This window comes from Mauremys reevesii, linkage group 13 (assembly GCF_016161935.1).
Source record: "Mauremys reevesii isolate NIE-2019 linkage group 13, ASM1616193v1, whole genome shotgun sequence".
NCBI classification, from domain to species: domain Eukaryota; kingdom Metazoa; phylum Chordata; order Testudines; family Geoemydidae; genus Mauremys; species Mauremys reevesii.
In genome coordinates, this window is record NC_052635.1 from 11,149,161 (window position 1) to 11,168,443 (window position 19,283).

A 19,283-nucleotide genomic window follows, 5' to 3' on the forward strand; every position below is an offset into this window, starting at 1 on the left:
TCTAACCATTCCATTTCTTTGCTTTTAGTATTTCGGTTTTGTAAGCGATGTGATAAGTAAGTACACTGTTGTCTCTAAACAAGTGTAAAACAAAGTGTTTTGGTTTTGGAATATTAGTGAGACACTGACAACTCTTAGAGGGCCTAATCTAAAGCACATTGAAGTCATAGGGCATCTTTCCATAGACTTCAGCGCGAACTGGATCAGACCTATAGAGCAGTGGACTATATAATATCTAAAATAATCCTTCATTTCTCCTTGGGTACTTATGATGGGGTGTCCACCCCACACAGGATTAGAAGGGGTTAAAGTGGCCAGGTAGACCAATTAACTCCACAGGCTGCACCTGGAGGGAGAGCCAGGGAGCAGGAATTGATGGTGAGCAGACTCAGCTGTATAGAAATAAATGGGGCCTATAAACCCCAGGAGCTGAGAACAGACAGGGTGGCTGGGGAAAAGGGCAGTCACTCCCTTGGAAGAGGGAGGAAGAAGTTGGTTTGGAGCCAGGGCCGGCTCTAGGCACCAGCGGGCCAAGCACCCGCTTGGGGTGGCATCCTGGGGAGGGCGGCAGATGGCCCGTGGACCTCCCCAGGCATGCCTGCGGGCAGGGCCGCCCAAAGGGGGCAATTTGCCCCGGGGGCCCCAAGAGAAAAGCGGAGGCTCCGCCTCCGCCCCTCTCTGGAGCCTCGGTGCATCGAGCGCTGAGTCTCCTGCCGAGCCCCTGAGCCCCGCCCGCTCAGAGCGGCGTGGGGAGGGCGGGCTGCTGCCCCCGCTCGGCGTGGAGCTCACAGCCCCGCCCCCTCCCCACGCGGCTCTGAGCGGGACGAAGCTCAGGCCCCTCCAGAGACGCGCTCCGGTAAGGGGGGGGGAGCGGGAGCCGCCGGGGCCGGGCCGGGCCGGGGGAAGGGAAGTGGGACCCGCCGGGGCTGGGCTGGGCCGGGCCGGGCCGGGCCGGGGAAGGGAAGCGACGCGAGACCCGCCGGGGCCGGGCCGGGCCGGGCCGGGGAAGGAAGCGAGACCCGCCGGGCCGGGCCGGGCCGGGAAGGGAAGCGAGACCCGCCGGGGCTGGGCCGGGCCGGGGGAAGGAAGCGAGACCCGCCGGGCCGGCCGGGCCGGGGGAAGGAAGCGAGCCCCGCCGGGGTCGGTCCGGGCCGTGGGGTAGGGAAGCGAGACCCGCCGGGGTCGGTCCCGGCGGGGAGGGAAGCGAGACCGGGCCGGGGAAGGAAGCGAGACCCGCCGGGGCCGGTCCGGGCCGGGGGGGAAGGGAAGCGAGACCCGCCGGGGTCGGTCCGGGCCGGGGGGGAAGGGACGCGAGACCCGCCGGGGTCGGTCCCGGCGGGGAAGGAAGCGAGACCCGCCGGGCCGGGCGGCGGGGAAGGAAGCGAGACCCGCCGGGCCGGGGTGGGAAGGGGACCGGCCGGGGTGGGGAAAAGAGGGACCCGCCGCCGCCGAAGCGCAGCCGGTCTTCGGCAGCGGGGGGCCCCTTCTGTTCCGGGGCCCGCGCCTAAGTGCCCCGAAGACCCGCGGCGGGGACCCCCCCCTGCGGATCTTCGGGGCACTTTGGCGGCGGGTCCCGGAACGGAAGGGGCCCCCCGCCGCCAAAGACCCCGGGCCCCCGGAATCCTCTGGGCGGCCCTGCCTGCGGGAGGTCCACCGGAGCTGCCAACCCGCAACCGCCAGAGCGCCGCCCCCGCCCCAGCAAATCCTAGCCGCGGCTGGGACTTAAAAGGCTCTGGGCTCCCCGCCGCGGCGGGCAGCCCGGAGCCTTCTGATTCCGGCCGCGGCTGGGATTTAAAAGGCTCTGGGCTCCGCGCAGCGGGGAGCCCAGAGCCCTTTAGACACGCCTGCCGCCCTAAGGGCGCAGGGACTGCCCCCCCCCAGCCCAGGGCGGCAATTCAGTGCGCTGCTTGGGGCGGCAAAAACTCTAGAGCCGGCCCTGTTTGGAGCTGATACTCTCAGAGAAGGAGGGAACAAGACAGAGTAGGAAGCAGTCCAGAGAAGGTGCAGTGAGGGCTGAGAGGCTAGAGCCCAGAACTGCTGAGTTGAGGGTCCCTGGATTGGAACGCAGAGTACAGGGCAGGCCCAGGTTCCCTTACCGGCCACTGGGCAAGTGGCATCATCAGGGCAGCACAGGAGAAGACTGCCTGAGACTATTTCTATAGAACAGTGGTTCCCAAACTGGGGTTCAAGAACCCCTGGGGGCAGAGGCGGCTCCAGGCCCCAGCACGCCAAGCGCGTGCTTGGGGCGGCATGGGGCGACCTGGGAGGCATGCCTGCAGCGGGTCCGCTGGTCCCACGACTGGGGTGGAGCATCCGCAGGCGTGCCTGCGGGAGGTCCACCGGAGCTGCGGGACCAGCGGACCCTCCACAGGCACGTCTGCGGGAGGTCCACTGGAGCCACGGGACCAGCGACCGGCAGAGTGCCCCCCGCGGCATGCCGCCGTGCTTGGGGCAGCGAAATCGCTGGAGCTGCCCCTGCCTGGAGGTTCACAAAATGTTACAGGGGGTTCTCAGGAAAAAATTCCCTAATGGCAGACAGAGCTGTCCCTAGGGACCCTGGGCAGCACAGGGCCAGCAGCCCGGAGCCCCTGGACTTCCAAGAGCTAAGAGGATCAAAGCATGTATATCTATCACACTGAGGAGATTTAAACTTCAAGACTCCTTATAAGAAAGGGAAGTGGATATTTTTTGCGGTTTTTAAAATTAAATAGGCAGCTAGTATTGTTTTTTTAAATTATTATGATAAACAAGTTTAAGCTTTGTTGTAACGTGCGTCGTTTGTCTGGACTGCTCAAGACCTGAATGCTTGTGTAGGAGGAACTCTTTGAGTTGGCTTCTTAAATATCTTCATGTTGTTTCACATCTGATACTCCTTGATGAAAGATAGGAGCCTTGTCTTATAACAGGCTTATTCAAAGTGATACAAGCTACAAAAGTGAGATCTTGGAAGAGTGTTGCCATTTTCATAATGTAATAAAAATACTGTAATGGTATGTAAGAACATAAGAATGGCCCTACTGGGTCAGACCAAAGGTCCATCTAGCCCAGTATCCTGTCTTCCGACAGTGGCCAGTGCCAGGTGCCCCAGAGGGAATGAACACAACAGGTAATCATCAAGTGATCCATCCCCTTTCACTCATTCCCAGCTTCTGGCAAACAGAGGCCAGGGACACTTAATACATAGTGTGTAATAAGCATGACATAAAAACAAATTTTATATTTCCAAGATCACTGCTTTTATAATTTATACTCAGGCAAACGAGAAAATCCCTGGAAATAATCATTTGTAGGAGGGTTCGTGAGACTTGACTTTTTAGTGAAAGGGGTTCACAGGTTGTTAAAGTTTGGGAACCACTACTATAGAAGGACTGTAGGTAACCCGGAAGGGAGAATCATGAAGAGGATGCTGCAGTTCCTGGAGTGAGGCGGGTCCGCAGGGTGAGAGGACAACAGGAGAGGCACCCCCTGAAGAGGGCGCACCAACTGGCAAAGCTAATCCACAGGATGGCCAGCAGGAGGTGCCGCTGTGGTGAGTAGACCCTGTGACAGTTTTGTGTATCAGTGGTCACTAAATGACTTATGCTGCCAACTATCCAAAGAGCAAACGTGAATTAACTTTGGAAACATCTCCCATCTTCCTTGAAAAGTTTGCAACACAGCCAGTGACTTTGTATTATTTAAGCAAATTAATCATTATAATTTGATTGTTTCTGATTGTTTCTGTTATGAAAAATTCATGATACTAAATGTGGAACTTGAGAGGGTTTTTATTATTTATTAACAAGACTTGGCCCTCTCTTACCTATCTTTGTCAGCACTAGTAATCACCCACATGAAATGCCTGTTTTGCTCATAATGCCAGAATCCTCTAAAATTGTGACTGCAGGTAAGTGATAGCATTTATCATTCCCTAATCTTCAGTGTAAATCAGGAATTCAATTTTCAACCACATAAGATATACGAGGGAGTTGAAAGCCAAAATACAAGTAGGACCATGTATCACAACTTCTGATGAGTTGAAAGTGGAGGACAAGTGGAATGAAAATTCATTCTTGTGGATTACAGCTCTTGTGCAGTCTGATTCCTTCTCATAATTTAGAATAACATTAATGTTCCCTTTATCTTTACTCTGGGCTGTTGAGAAGATGCAGAGCTTGTCTGTCAAGTTTAGTCTTGTTTTAAGACTATTATCTAAAAGCAGTAGGAAAGCCATAAAATAGATCTTTGATCCCTTCAAATACAAACAAAATACTATGAGAGAGCCCAGGACCTGTATTTTTTTCACACCTAGGAAATTACCCTGCATAGGCCTGTCAGGTGTAGTGCAAACATTCACCCGGGCGAGGGGGCGTTAAGAGAGGAAAATGGAGGGTGGAGGCTCCAAAGTGTTCTGCATTTACCTTACTTTAAATGAATGGAAGTTTCACCATTGACCTCACTAGGAGCAGTGCATTCAGTGCTGGGCCTTCTTGAAAATTCTACCTTACAAACTGCATGTCAAAGGAGTTGTACGTGGGCTTGCCAGAAATGACTTGCTGTGTCTAACTCCTCTTCAGTAGATTGCCTGGAACTATGAAATCAGGGCATCATTGTAGTGATGGTTTGTACAGGTCCCATTTAGTGGTTGTCAAGGAGAAAGTAAACACTCTCCTTGAGCAGAATGTTTACAACAGTGCAGGGATTGCAGGGGTGGGATATGTCCAGGCCTCACTAAAACAAACTGCCCTGTCAGGAAAGGACTCTAAATTGGGCTGGCTTGTGTTCATCCTCAGCATTTGGCTGGATGTAGGAACCACACCAATTGGGAAGTTGGAAGCAGCTTGCTGGGAGCACCCTTGTTGCCTTTGTTTATGGGTCTCTGACTGCAACAAGGCATTTATCTAGAACATTTGGATGAGCCCCGTAAGTCCCCAGTTATTTTTGTTTGTTCTTCCCCTGGCTTCAACCAAGCTGACTTGTCACACTGTTAAATCAGTGAGCAAGCCAACATGTAAGGATATTTGGGTGCCTAGAGGAGTATTCCCAAAATGGTACATGCAGTTTTAGCAGTAGAGCTTCCATATATTGAGATCACAGGTTTGAGTGAAACACCGCACGCTGCTTTCGACAGTTTACTCTGTAAGATATTTTCATTTGTGGTTTTGGTGAGTTTCCTTTGAGATTCCCTTTATTTTTCAGCTCTCTGCATCCCTGCCCCCTCTAAATCCTCACTCATCCTGCCCCACATTTTTGGACTCCAGTATTGCAATAACCTCCTCTGGCCAGAAGGACTAAATACAGCTGCTAGTGGAGCCTGTCAACATCTCTCCAGCTACCACCTGGAAGGGAAAAAATTGCCAACGTGAAAAGCATTCCCTCTTCATAAAGGAATGAACACATACTAGGCTTTATCCTAATCTCACACCATTGTAAGTTAGGAGTAAAGGCAATGAAGTTAAACCAGTGAAGTAGTCTGTCTCTCTGTCTCCACAAGGCTCCCAGCCTCTGTTCCTCAGGAGCCTAGGACCCAAACTCTGATCCTTTGTTTTATAGTACAATACAGTGACAGACTCCCAGGCTTAAGGCCAATCTACTTCTTTGTAGTCCATGGGAATTTGGCCATTGTCTTCAGTGGGACAGTTTTACATGACAGATTTACCATTCATTGTAGAAGCAAACCAAGGGGAAAAAAAAAGTTTGGACCAGTTCAGTACAACATACAGGAACTTTTGGGATTTCTGTGACTAAGTGGCTTTCCACACTCAGAAGCCAGACACGTTGGTGTTTCTACATGTTACATCCCTGTAAACGGGTCGACTCACACCTGCGGCGCCTCCTACTGGTTGCTCTCCGAATTTAGCTCAGTCCAGCCCTGGAGCACCCTCTGCAGGCTGGTGATCCACCTGTCTTCAGGCCCCCGTGTCCCTCCCTGGACCCGGTGCCCTTTTACATGGGGTGCTGCCCCCTAGCAGTACCCCTTTCTCTCGGGGTCTCCCTTTCTGTCTCAGGGAAAAGACGGTTACTCACCTGTAGTAACTGTTGTTCTTCGAGATGTGTTGCTCCAATCCATTCCAGTTAGGTGTGCGCGCCGCGCGTGCACGGCATCTCGGAACTTTTTTACCCTAGCAACCCCGGCGGGCCGGCTGGCGCCCCCTGGAGTGGCGCCGCTATGGCGCTAAATATATACCTCAGCCGGCCCGTCCGCTCCTCAGTTCCTTCTTGCCGGCTACTCCGACAGTGGGGAAGGAGGGCGGGTCTGGAATGGATTGGAGCAACACATCTCGAAGAACAACAGTTACTACAGGTGAGTAACCGTCTTTTCTTCTTCGAGTGATTGCTCCAATGCATTCCAGTTAGGTGATTCCCAAGCCTTACCTAGGCGGTGGGGTCGGAGTGAGACGTGGCGGAACGTAATACCGCAGAGCCGAAGGCTGCGTCGTCTCTAGACTGCTGCACCAACGCGTAGTGGGAGGCGAAGGTGTGGACTGAAGACCAGGTGGCCGCTCGACAGATGTCCTGGATCGGAACGTTGGCCAGGAAGGCAACCGATGAGGCGTGCGCCCTTGTCGAGTGAGCGGTGAGGCGGCATGGCGGCACGCGAGCAAGCTCGTAACAGGTCCGAATACATGCAGTGACCCAGGACGAAATTGTCTGGGAGGAGACCGGCTCACCCTTCATGCGGTCGGCGACGGCGACAAACAACTGGGTCGAACGCCGGAAAGGTTTCGTCCGCTCGATGTAAAAGGCAAGCGCCCTGCGGACGTCCAGGTTGTGAAGCTGTTGTTCCCGAGGCGAGGCATGCGGCTTCGGGAAGAAGACCGGGAGGAAGATCTCCTGGTTGAGGTGGAAGGCCGATACCACCTTAGGGAGGAAGGCCGGATGTGGCCGAAGCTGTACCTTGTCTGCATGGAAGACGGTGTAAGGTGGGCCCACCGTTAGTGCTCGAAGCTCAGAAACTCGTCTCGCGGATGTGATGGCGACGAGGAAAGCTGTCTTCCAGGAGAGGTAGAGTAGCGAACACGTGGCCAAGAGCTCGAAGGGGGGACCCATCAGTTTGGCCAGGACGAGGTTCAAATCCCAGGTCGGGGCAGGACGCCGCACCGGCGGGTACAAGCGGTCCAAGCCTTTAAGGAAGCGGGAAACCATCTGGTTGGAGAAGATGGACCGACCTTCCAGCGATGGACGAAAGGCGGACACTGCTGCCAGGTGAACCTTCAATGAGGAGACTGCAAGACCTTGCTCCTTAAGGTACCAAAGGTAGTCGAGGATGGTAGGCACCGGAACTACGAATGGATTCAGAGATCGCTGATCGCACCAAAGCGCGAACCTCTTCCACTTCGCGAGATAAGTGGAGCGAGTGGAAGGCTTTCGACTTTCAAGGAGGACTTGCTGAACTGCCGCGGAACAGCCCCTCTCTGCGTGGGTCAACCACTCAGGTACCAAGCTGTAAGATGGAGGGACTGCAGGTTCGGATGGCGGAGTCTGCCGAAGTCCTGGGTGATGAGGTCCGGCCACGACGGAAGGGGAATGGGGTCCCGAACGGAGAGCTCGAGCAGCAGGGTGTACCAGTGCTGCCTCGGCCAGGCCGGCGCTATGAGAATGACGTGGGCTCTGTCCCTCCGAAGCTTCAGGAGCACTCGGTGCACGAGCGGAACTGGAGGGAAGGCGTAGAGGAGGCGATCCGTCCAGGGGTAGAGAAAGGCGTCGGCCAGGGAGGATTGCAGCCAGGAGATGCGCCTCATCGTCACGCCGGATGCCAAGGTCCGAGCCCCGGAGTCCGCGGCGTCGAGGGCGGCCGTGATAGAGGACCTGGAGGACTTTTTTCCCTCCTCCAACAAGGCCGAGAACTCTTGGCGAGATGTTGATGGCAGGAGCTCCGTGAACTTCGCCAGGGACGTCAAGATGTCAAAGACGTACCTGGCGAGCAGGACCATAATGTTCGCAATCCGCATTTGTAAGCCCCCTGCGGAGTAGACCTTACGGCCGAGCAGGTCCATGCGTCGGGCGTCCTTGGATTTGGGCGCAGGGGCAGGTTGGCCGTGTCTCTCACGGTCGTTAACGGATTGAACGACCAGGGAGTCCGGGGTCGGGTGGGAGTAGAGGTACTCATAGCCCGTTGGGGGGGCTGAGTACTTACGCTCGACCCCGCGTGCTGTGGGTTGAATGGAAGCGGGGGTCTGCCAGAGCGTAGTGGCGTTTTTTTGAATTGTCCGCACGAAGGGCAATGCCACTCGGACGGGAGTGTCCGCGCCCACCACATTGGTGATCGGGTCCTCATCCTCTTGGACCTCCGCGACGGGGAGACCCATGGCCGCCGCCACTCGGCGAAGCAGGTCCTGGAAGGCCCGAAGGTCAATGGGCGGGGGCTCGTTGGCCGCAGCACCTGCCACCGCCTCGTCCGGCGAGGACGATGAAGAGACGCCCTGCCCGATTGGTTCTGGCACCGGGGCTGGTGGTTGAGCCTCCGCTTTGTCGTGCGGTGTGGCTAATTGACGGTCCGGAGGAGCGGAGGGCTCGTGCGGAGGAGAGGGAGGCGGCCGGCTAACTGTCGCCTCGGGGACCCTGGTCCCGGTGGTCCCATCCCGCAAAGGAAAAGGGGTGCCCTGCGCCTCATGATGCGCCCAGGGGACCCAGTAGCCCCACTGCTCATGATGGAGTCCTTGCGGGGTCGGCAACTGGTGGGCGGTATCATCCGCACCGGAGGCCACCGATGCTGGGCGGGATGGCCAAGGCGGTGCCGAGGCGCCGAGGGATTGAACCGCTGAGGACGGGAGTCCCTCCGCCGACGGAGCCGAGGGTCGATATGAGTAGCGCCGGCTGGACGGCGATCGTGACCGTTGGCCACCGCGGCGCCGGGAGCTCGACCGGCGCCGGGAGCTCGACCGGGACCGGGATCTGCGGTGCCGGGAATGACTTCGCGAGTCGCGGTGTCGTGAACGGTGCCGGGATGGAGATCTCCGTCGGTACTGTCGGTACGGTGACCTGGATCGGTGCCGGGAGTACGACCGGTACCGAGATTGAGTACGGTACCGGGATGAGGAGCGGCGTCGGGATGGTGCTCGGTGCCGGGATGAGGAGCGGCGTCGGGATGGTGCTCGGTGCCGGGATGAGGAGCGGCGTCGAGATCCTGAACGGCGGGACGGTGACCTGCGCCGGGACCGGGACCGGGAGCGCCTTCCATGCCGTTCGTCCCGAGAGGGCGGCCATGTCATTCTGGCCGGTTTCCCCACTGATGCAAAAGCCCGCACTGGCGGTGCTGGGGGCTGGAGGCTCGGTGCCTCTATGAGCCGGATTAGCTCACGTGCGGAGGAGAAGGTCTCCGGCGTCGATGGCAGCCTTGGCTCCACCACGGTCGGTGCCGGGGAGCGCGGCAATGCCGGACTCGACGGCGCTTGCGGTGCCGGAGTCGAGGGCCCAGGGCCCGCTTTACGCACGGCCGCAGCCACTTTCGCGGCGTCCTCCGTGCGGGCTTTTGCCACTGCTTTTGCCAGCTGCTGACTGTTTGAAGGTGAAAGCGAGCGGCGCCGGGTCTTCTTGGCCGCCGGCTTAGGTACCGGGGCCGCGGTGCTGGAACGGCTCGGTGCCGCGGGTGCACTCTGCACCGATGAAGCCCTCGGTGCCGGCGCGGGCGGTGCCGGGGGTTGGAGGGACGCCTCCATAAGGAGCTGTTTGAGGCGAATGTCTCGCTCCTTACGGGTCCGCGGCTTGAAAGCTGAGCAGATAGCGCACTTGTCCGTGCGGTGTCCTTTGCCCAGGCAACGGAGGCAAGAGCCGTGAGGGTCACCAACCGACATAGGCCTCTGGCACGCTGCGCAGGGCTTAAAGCCCGGTGCCTTGGGCATGAGCCCGCACCGGGGAAGGAAAGGGAGGAACTACCCCCCTTATCCTTACCTAAATTACTAACTAACTAAATACTGAACTAACTATACTAAGACTAAACAAACTATGTACAAGAAAAAGTAGCGAGAGCTAGGGTTGTGGAGGACAGAGAGCACTCCACAGTTCCAACTGGCCGTCACGGGCGGTAAGAAGGAACTGAGGAGCGGACGGGCCGGCTGAGGTATATATTTAGCGCCATAGCGGCGCCACTCCAGGGGGCGCCAGCCGGCCCGCCGGGGTTGCTAGGGTAAAAAAGTTCCGAGATGCCGTGCACGCGCGGCGCGCACACCTAACTGGAATGCATTGGAGCAATCACTCGAAGAAGAACCCCCACCCTCTATCCCTACCTTGCCTCAGTATTTGGCTACTGCCAGTCATTGTCTAGCCCCACACTCTGGGGCAGACTGCAGTATCAGCCTACTCATCACAGGCAAAGTTGGGTTTGGACCTGCTGCCTTGGCCTACCCCTAGGTTGCCCTCTGCAACCCACAGTACCTGTTGGCCCACTGCTAGGCCGCAGCCTGGGGCTTTCTAGGCTGGAGCTCCCCAGCTCCTCAGCCTTCCCTAGCCCTGCTGCACTCAGGTATCCAGTCTCAAGCTCCTAAGCAGCCAGGCCCATCTCTCTCGACAGCCAGAGAGAGACTGTCTGGCTTCTGGCTTCCCTGCCTTCTTATAAGGCACTGTTTCACAGTTTGGGGCATGGCCCCCAGCTGCAGCCACTTCCTCAATCAGCCCAGCTTTTTGGAGCAGCAGCTCTCAAGCCCTGCTAGGCCACTTTTAAACCCCTTCGGGCAGGAGCAGGGTCCACCCTGCTACAATCCCCTTTTGAAATGGTATGGTGCCACAGCCAGTTCTTCTGGATATATCTGCCTCTCCAAAAGTTCCTAACACCCAGTGATATGAGCAACTGAACAGAAGGGGGAAAATAAACTCCTGAGAGACTATTTACAACTTTAAACTATTTTCACTCAGGAATAATTAACAATTGTGATTATTCCATCAATATTTACTGCCTAGCTGTAATGCGGAAAGTGGATTGTCAGCTTGACATTTAAAGGGCATGCAAAAAGTTAAAAACTGGACGTTTCTAAAAGCAAAGATCAATGGTTTTTTTAAGTAAAGTTAGAAAATAACGAGTGTAACTTTTTAAAGGGCATTAGGAAGTTCTGAGCTTCAAGAAACATATGGCTGGGCTGCCAATACATTTGGAGGATCAGTAATCAAGTGATATTATAATAACAGAGCAGCCTCACCCAGTTTTTGATTATTCCACTATAAGTTGGTCTCCTAGACCAGTGGTCCCCAACGCAGTGCCTGCAGGCACAATGGCGCGCACCGGCAGGGCCGCCCAGAGGATTCCGGGGGCCCGGGGTCTTCGGCGGCGGGGGGCCCTTCCGTTCCGGGACCCGCCGCCGAAGTGCCCCGAAGACCCGCGGCGGGAGCCCCCCGCTGCCGAATTACCGCTGAAGCGGGACCCGCCGCTGAAGCGCAGCCCGGTCTTCGGCGGTAATTCGGTGGCGGGGGGGGGGGGTGTCCCTGCCGCGTGCTTTCGGGCACGCCGGTGGGTCCCGGAACAGAAGGGGCCCCCCGCCGCCGAAGACCGGGCTGCGCTTCGGCGGCGGCGGCGGCGGGTCCCTCCCCCCACCCTCGGCCTCGGCCTCTTACCCGAGCGCGTCTCCGGCAGGGCCTGAGCTCCGTCCCGCTCAGAGCCGCGTGGGGAGGGGGCGGGGCTGTGAGCTCCGGGCCGAGCGGAGGCAGCTGCCCCGCCCCCTCCCCACGCCGCTCTGAGCGGGGCGGGGCTCAGGCCCCGTTGGAGCTCCCAGCCCCGCCCTCTCACCACGCGGCTCTGAGCGGGGCGGGGCTCAGGGGCCCCGGCGGAGACTCGGCGCTTGGTGCGCTAGGGCTCCCGGAGAGGGGAGGAGGCGGGAGCCTCCGCTGTTCTCTTGGGGGCCCCTGCGGAACCCAGGGCCCGGGGCAAATTGCCCCCTTTGCCCCCCCCTCTGGGCGGCCCTGTTGGGGTGAGGGTACCCTCAGTGGAAACATGTGGGGGATGCACGCCTGGGGAGCAGAGGCAAGAGAGGACTCAGAAGGGTCTGCAGGGCCTGGGATCGGGCCAGGGAGCAGAACAGGCCTTGGAGGCTGTAGGAACCCCCAGGACCCACCTTCCCAACCTGAATCCTGCCCCTCACTCCCACAGAGTTTCAATAGCTTCCTTCACTCCCTCTCCTATCCCCTCTCCCCCACATTTGCAGATGGTTTCCACCCTCCCTGACCACCTACCCTCACCTGTGGTCTCTCCTTCTCTTCTCCAATGGCAACCCCACCTGCCAATTGCAGGAGAACTGGCAGCAGGACGTAGAAGCAGAATTTCTCTAGCTAGCTGGGTGGCCTAGGAGGGGCCGGGTATTGCAGACATCAGTTCCTCCTCTCTGCCCATCAGGGCCTTGGGGGCTACGTGAAGCTAGCTGATCCATGTGTGATGTTGCACTCCATATGTTTTATGAAAATATACTTTGAATGTGAATATAATGTAACTGGAATATGCTTTTATGCAAAAGGTCTCTTCTAAGGTATCCTTACAAAGCTTATAATCTACTGAGTGTGTTCATCCTGTTTGTATGAATGTATCATTCTTGTATCTGAAACTAGCAATATGAAATATAACTCTGAGGTCCTATTGTAGTTATGCAAAGTGTGGGCCATTAATGGTAGTTTAGAATCTTGATGGCTCCCATTGACTAGGACAATTGGTTGTAAATGGCTCTGTTTACTTTTAAGCCTTCCTGTATACCTGTGTGCCAGCCAGCGGGTAATGAAGTCTCACAGGACATGTGAACATGTCAAATGATACTGAAATCCATCTTAAACCTGGTGCTTCTCCATTGAGAAGGAGGGGTGGGAACCCAGAGAGAGGCAAAGGGTTCCCTTGTGCCAAAGATATAAAGGGGTGGAACAGAACAAAGGGGGCTGCCAGTCATGAGAAATCCCCTAGCTACCACCTGAGCTGGAACTAAAAAGGATTGTACCGGGGAAAGGATGGGGCCCAGATTAGGAAGAAGTCTAGTCTATGAAAGAAGCTTAGTGAGATTTACCTGTATTCAGTTTCTTAATGTATTAGGCTTAAACTTGCATGTTTTGTTTTATTTTGCTTGGTAACTTACTTTGTTCTGTCTGTTATTACTTGGAACCACTTCAGTCCTACTTTTTATGCTTAATAAGAACACTTTTGCTTATTAATTAACCAAGAGTAAGTAATTAATACCTGGGGGAGCAAACAGTGGTGCTGGAGACAGGAGTACTTGCTAAGCTCCTTTCAGCTTAAACTGCAGCTTTGGGGGTGTGGTTCAGACTCTGGGTCTGTGTTGCAGCAGGCTGCCTGTCTTGCTCAACAAGACAGGGTTCTAAAGTCCCAAGGTGGCAAATAAAATGGGCTCAAAGGTAGTTTCAGCACATCAGGTGACAGTCCCAAGGGGGTCTCCGTGACTGAACCCGTCACACCATGAAGTGGGGCTGCACACATGGAAGCAGGGCAGTCTGGGATGCAGGAGTTGCTGGGTTTCCAGCCATTCCAACAGGGATGCTCCTCCCTGGTTCTGAAACTTCAGTGGAAACATACCAGCTGTTTCAATGGTTGGAATCCAGTGTGGGGGTGGGGGGTGGTGACATGAAGTCAGGTATTCTTTAAAATATCTGGGTCATCTCACTCCAGGATGCCCACAGCTAGCACCCCTCAGCCCCCCACTGTCAGTTTGAATGATCCATGGAGGCTCCACTCCCCGCTGAGTCTTAGGAAGGGATCCTCTAGAAGAGGGTGGAGACCCATTGGTGGGGCCGTTGTTCAGTGGGGAACTTGCTGTAGCCCTGCTGTCTGCCGGGCATACAGAGAGGCGCTCAGTCTCCGGATCTGTCCTTCCCATCACCTTTGATTCCCCATCTGCAGCTCCACTAAGTCCTGTGACCAGGCTCCTCCTGGCGCTGACCCAGGCAGAGATCCATCAGTGCAGAGAGGGAAGTTAGCTGGGATTGCCAGGCCTACTTATGGTTCTTGGTTATTTCATACACCCAGGCAGAGTTCCTCTGGGCAACATCTACTGATTCCTTTAGAGCTGTCTGAGTCTGTCTGCTCAGGATCACCTCATTTAGACCCTGCAACCTACCCCTCCATCCCTTGTTTCATCTTTTACTGTGCCCCATAACCCAGGCACTGACTTTTATTTTTCCTGGTGAGTGATCCACCCCCACTCCGCCCCTTCCCCTGAGACCTCACCCTCGCTCTGCCACTTCCTGGCCCCGCTCTGCTCCCTCCCCAGAGGCCCCCGCCAGCTGCTCTCTGCCAAGTGCCTCCTGCCACCCGCCAAACAGCTGATCGGCAGCCCCGCCGAGTAGCTGTGGCTGGTGGGTGCTGAGCACTCCCTATTTTTTTTCCATGGCCATTCCCTTGTCGGAGGAGGTGGGCCTGTCAGTGGTCACTGTGTGGGTTAGCGCAGCTCACCCAGGATTCAAATAGCTGGGCACCTGTATGTCAGTAATAACAGAGCTGAAACTATGGTCTCCCTTGGTGATTCTCTCCCCATCTTCCTTCCCCACAGAAAGCTGCTTCATGCAGCAGAAGACAGAGGATCCCATCACTCTGAACAAGCGAATGGAGGAAGCCTGTGAACCTGGAGTAGATTATGGTAAATGTGTAATTTGGATCTGCTGCATCTTTTTCCATGAGGAGAGCACAGAGACAGGGTTCGGAATTCGATTTGGATTGTAAAGTTTGCCTTTGAGGCTGAATCAGGGGTAAGGTCTGGATCTGCTGGGGCAGAAACTTGATGAGATTTTGGGGCCTTAAGCTCCCAGAAATGAACAAAATCAGATGAGGGTTTAAGATTCAATCTAACCTAAGTATTTATCTGCCCCTATTTCCTAGTATCTGAGCACTTCCCAATCTTTAATATGCTTATCCTCACAACCGCCCGTGCTGTGATCTTTTTCAGGGGAAAGGGCAATACGCCGCATTTATTGAAGATACAACAATTAACATATGCAGTCAGTAGTTCTGACTACTACACCATGAAAATTTTGGAAATCATTAAAGCAGGTAAGAGCTCCCCTTCTACAATCAGGGTGCAATTTCTTTGAATGGCCTTTGGGATAAAGGCTGGCATAAGAGCTATTTCTCTTAGCCAGAGACAGTGCTAAAGCCCCAAGGTTAATCTAGTCTCATGCTCCAAGGCATTAACCTGTCGCCACAAGGGACAAGAAGGAATTTGCTCAACCCTCCTAGGCAAACAAAATAACAGGGGGAACCTTTCCCTGTGGTCAGCTTGGCACAACTGACCAGTCTCATTATGGGCTTTTTCAACCTTCCTCTGAAGCAATTGGTATTGGCCACTGGGGGAGTCAAGATCCCAGACTTGGTGGCCCTTTGGCCCAAGTGGCTATAGGGGACGTGGAGTCTCTCTTCCTCAATGCTGATTTTTATAAATCAATATAAAGGCAAAGGAAGCAGGATCTAACTGAGCTCAAAGCAGCTTCACTCGCTGGGAGCTGATTTGACTGCTCTAATTATTTGTATTACCTGAGATTAGGGGCCCCTTGTGCTAAGCACTGGACATATCCAGATACAACCCCTGCCTTGATGAGGTTACAATCTAAATCGACACTGGGTGGATTTATTAGCCCCATTTCACAGGTGGGGTGAGTCCCAGGAGATCGAGTGACTCGTGCAAGGTCACACCAGGAGTCTGTGGCAGAAACAGGAGCTGAGGCCTGACCTCTTGAGGCCCAGCCCAGTGCCACAGCCACAAGACGGTCCTTCCTGTCTCTAGTGACTGCTGGAGCTTCAGTGATTGGTTATTGTTGCAGTCACTCTGGGGCTGAATTTGTACTGAAACCTCAAGAGAACACTTAGGAGTCTCCTCTTCTCTGTTCCTTTCATCTCCATCCCTCTCCACCCCATATTATCTCGTCCTCACTCTGCTCTTATATGTGACATCTTTTTTCACAGGGACTGATGAAAATCCGCAAGGAAAAACCCGCCAATTCATCAGTCACATAAAATGCAGGGAGTCTCTGAGGCTGGAGCGTAACAAAGACTACTTGATCTGGGGACGCAGCACCGACTTGTGGCCCAGGGAAGCTGAGTAAGTAGCCTCCTGTGGTTACCCTGTGTTAGTCAGTTTCAAGCAGACACGCCCTTAACTAATTGCCCTATCTATTTTAGGAACAGTAACTCCTCACTTTAAGTTGTCCCGGTTAACGTTGTTATGTTACTGATCAGTTAGGAAACCTGCTCCTTTTAAGTTGTGCAATGCTCCACTCTTACATGGTTTGGCTGCCTCCCTGCGCCCTCCCACCCCACAGCACAGACCTCGCAGATCAGCGCCTTCCCCCTCCTCCTCTGCCTCCAGCCTCTGGCAATCAGCTGAATTGCCGCGTTTTGGGGGCAGGAGGGAGGAGCGAGGATTCGGAGTGCAGGCTCCCCCTCCCTCCCTGTCTCCTGAACGCCACAAGCTAGCTGATTCCCCCTGGCAGGAGGGAGGGGGAAGGAGTGAGGACTCAGCATGCAGGCTCCCCATCCCTCCTGTCTGGGGCAATCAGGTGGCTTGTGGCATTTAGAAGGGAGGGGGGAAGGGAGGGAGGAGAAGCGAGGATGCAGAGTGGGCAGTAAAGGGGGAGGAGGTCGGGGGGAGAAGAGGCAGGTTAAGGGTGGGGTTTGGGAAGGGGGTAAGTGGGAGGGCTGAGAATTGAGCCTCCTCACCCTTGGTGCTTGCAGAGTGGAGGAAGCTGCCGCTGCTGCACAAGGTGTTCTCCTAACCTACAGCACCTTCAGCCTCCTTGCCTGCCTCCTCTCCAGTGCCAGTGGGCTGTGCCTGGGTGGGGTACGGCAGGGGCGCCTCCCAACTCTAGTACAGTACCTGTATTAAACTGCCTGTTTAAAATGTGTATAACACCTTTTGTCTGGCAAAAATTTTTTTCCCTGGAACTTAATATTAATTCTTATGGGGAAATTGGATTTGCTTAACATTGTTTCACTTAGTCGCATTTTTCAGGAACATAACTACAGGGTTAAGTGAGGAGTTACTGTACCCATCAGGCCCCCATTACTGTACTTTCTGAGGGCCTCACAAGAGCAAATGTATTTATTCTCACTATGGGAAGCAGGGCAGCATTATTACCCTCATTTAACAGATGGGGAAACTGAGGCACAGACAGCCTACGGTCCAGGTCCTCAATGGTATTGAGGCTCCTAACTCCCACTGACTGGCCTTAGGTGACCTCTCCAAAGTACTAAAAGGAAGTTTCTGGAGTTGCTGGGAATTGAATCCAGGTTTGCCTCGTAGTCTAACCCTGGACCACCATTCCTCACGGGGGCTACCCAACTATTTCACCAGAACAGATCACATTGTCAGTGCAATTTCATGGTCCCTGCATCCAGCCACAGTTGTTCCTAAATCACTTAGGTTTCAACTGGGTGGAAATGTCATTAATTAGGGTAAAAACTGCACCTAAAAATGAGTTTCACCAACAAAGATGCAGCTCACAGAGGCTGAAAGTTCCATCCTCATGCTGTATATGGAGCATTGCATGCTGGGATCTGTAGTCCCTCTGTACTCCATGGGCTGGATCTATGAGAGGGGAGGCAACCCACTGTTTCTCTGCAAGTCAGATGTGGCCCTTAGGCATGGGCGGAGTGGGAGCTGCCTGTTTGGGAAGGCTAGACCCCGACACCACCCCTCCTCCGCCCTTTCCTCCCACCGGAGATCCAACCCGATCCCTGTGGCTACCAGCCCCCTGCCCCAGCCCCAGGCCCCTCCGGCCAGCTAACCTGAGCACCCCCAGCTCTGAAGCGTTGGGCGCTGCAGCCCCAGCATCCCCAGCCCCAGAGGCCGCGGCCCCAGTGCCACCAGCCCAGGAGCACCATATGCTGTGGCCCCAGTGCCTCAAGCACCGCCAGCCCCAGAGCTGGGGGGCCCCAGCACCGGGGGCACCCAGCCACTTCAAGTCCCGAGCCGCAGGCCAGCCCGTGCTAGCCCCAGCCCCCTTGGGGAAGAGGAGCAGCCTGCCTGGACTGTGGCCGGGGGAAGCGGTGGGAAGTAGGACGGGGTTCAGGATGGAGAATGAGTAGGGCCACGCCTGGCAGTTTGAGGAGAATCAGCCTCCCCTGGCCTGCCATACCCGCTGGCCATGCCCTTAGGCAAACCCGGCTGCCCTTGAGGAACTGAGCAAACAAATTGAACACATTTTGTGGCTCATTGCTCACTCCTGCCTGTCCGTCCCAGGCTATCCTACATCATTGGCAAGGACACCTGGATCGAGAAGTGGCCCAACGAGGACGAATGCCAGAAGCCGGATTTCCAGAACCTCTGCCAGGAATTCCTTGAGTTCTCTGAAGCCATGACCATGTTTGGCTGCCCAACCTAAACTTGGACCCAGCTTTCCCAGCAGCCCCAAGGGGACAGTTTGAGCTGAGATGGAGCATAACCCTCAGGTGGAGACAGCTCCACTCAGAGTCCCAATGCTGCTGACACTCGCCGCTAGCCCTGTCCTCTTTGGGGGTTTCACTCTTTTTTTTTCTTATTGTTTCTCTCTATATAAAAGGCTGAATTCTTACCCTGCCTTGCTGTGTGACTTTTTACATAGTCTGCAATAGAGCTTTATAAGTAACCAGCTACTAGGATCATGAGTGCACAAGAAACACCTTAAATTAGATGGACAAGCATGAATGGGTGGCTAGATAAGCATGGATGGATATTTAGGAGAGAGTCTTCTGTACCTATCTGTGCCTAAGGTGACCACACATCCCTTTTTGGCCAGGACAGTCCCTTTTTTCAGACCTGTCTTGGCTGTCCCAACTTTTTGTAAAAATCGTGGGGTGTTGAGGAATGTGCAAGGAGGGGGGACAGGCGATGTCAGCCCTGCACGGGGGGAAGGCAGGGCTTGTACAGGGGGCAGGCAGGGCTCAGGCCCTCTCCCAAATACAATAGTCTGCTGTCAGTGGGAGTCCTGCTATTGACTTCAAGGGGAGAAGGCTTAATCTTAGTCCCAGACTGCCAAAGGTACTTAGGCACCTAACACTATTGAAATCAATGAGAATTAGGCACCTAAATGCTTGTGAGAATCAGTGCATTTACTGTTGTAACTTTGGAAGCACTAGCACAAAGCTTGTGAGGTGGCAACGAGAAGTTGCACAAAGTGGCAGATCTTGGAAGCTTGAAATAATTTGATTCCCCCTCCTCTCGCCCCCTTTCACTTGGCAAATTTTTCACAGGGATCCCTTTGATTATTTTTATTGTGGTAGCACCTAAAACCCCCAGTCACAGACCATAGACCCTGTGCTAGGAGCTGTATGAACAAAGAACAAAACCACAGCCCTGGCCCCAAAGAGTTTCCAGTCTAAACATGTTTCAAACTGTGCAGCTTGAACAGAGGATCTA

The 19,283-nt window shown here is 55.0% G+C and overlaps 1 protein-coding gene across 4 annotated transcripts; it reads left to right on the forward strand.

Annotated features, from left to right (window-relative positions):
* The first annotated feature begins 774 nt into the window (after window positions 1-774).
* On the forward strand, window positions 775-18,459 carry LOC120379779 (A.superbus venom factor 1-like). 4 transcript variants are annotated; one of them, XM_039497284.1, is made up of 6 exons: window positions 801-856; window positions 3,364-3,529; window positions 14,448-14,534; window positions 14,841-14,944; window positions 15,854-15,989; window positions 18,129-18,459. In XM_039497284.1, exons 4-6 carry the CDS (start codon window positions 14,917-14,919, stop codon window positions 18,268-18,270), a joined length of 306 nt encoding a protein of 101 aa, XP_039353218.1. In that variant the 5' UTR covers window positions 801-856; window positions 3,364-3,529; window positions 14,448-14,534; window positions 14,841-14,916; the 3' UTR covers window positions 18,271-18,459. The 4 variants fall into 4 exon arrangements, with proteins under 4 accessions (XP_039353220.1, XP_039353217.1, XP_039353218.1 ...); XM_039497286.1 differs by lacking the exons at window positions 15,854-15,989; window positions 18,129-18,459 and adding an exon at window positions 3,785-3,886 and having other exon boundaries at window positions 775-856; window positions 14,841-14,902; XM_039497283.1 differs by lacking the exon at window positions 3,364-3,529 and having other exon boundaries at window positions 778-856.
* Window positions 18,460-19,283: the final 824 nt, after the last annotated feature.

Excerpts from the sequence above, each read along its gene's own strand:
- LOC120379779 (XM_039497283.1), top strand. The coding sequence starts at position 14,917 with ATGAAAATTTTGGAAATCATTAAAGCAG. Across the intron at positions 14,945-15,853 it reads TTTGGAAATCATTAAAGCAG|GGACTGATGAAAATCCGCAA; the intron begins GTAAGAGCTCCC and ends CTTTTTTCACAG. Across the intron at positions 15,990-18,128 it reads TTGTGGCCCAGGGAAGCTGA|GCTATCCTACATCATTGGCA; the intron begins GTAAGTAGCCTC and ends TGTCCGTCCCAG.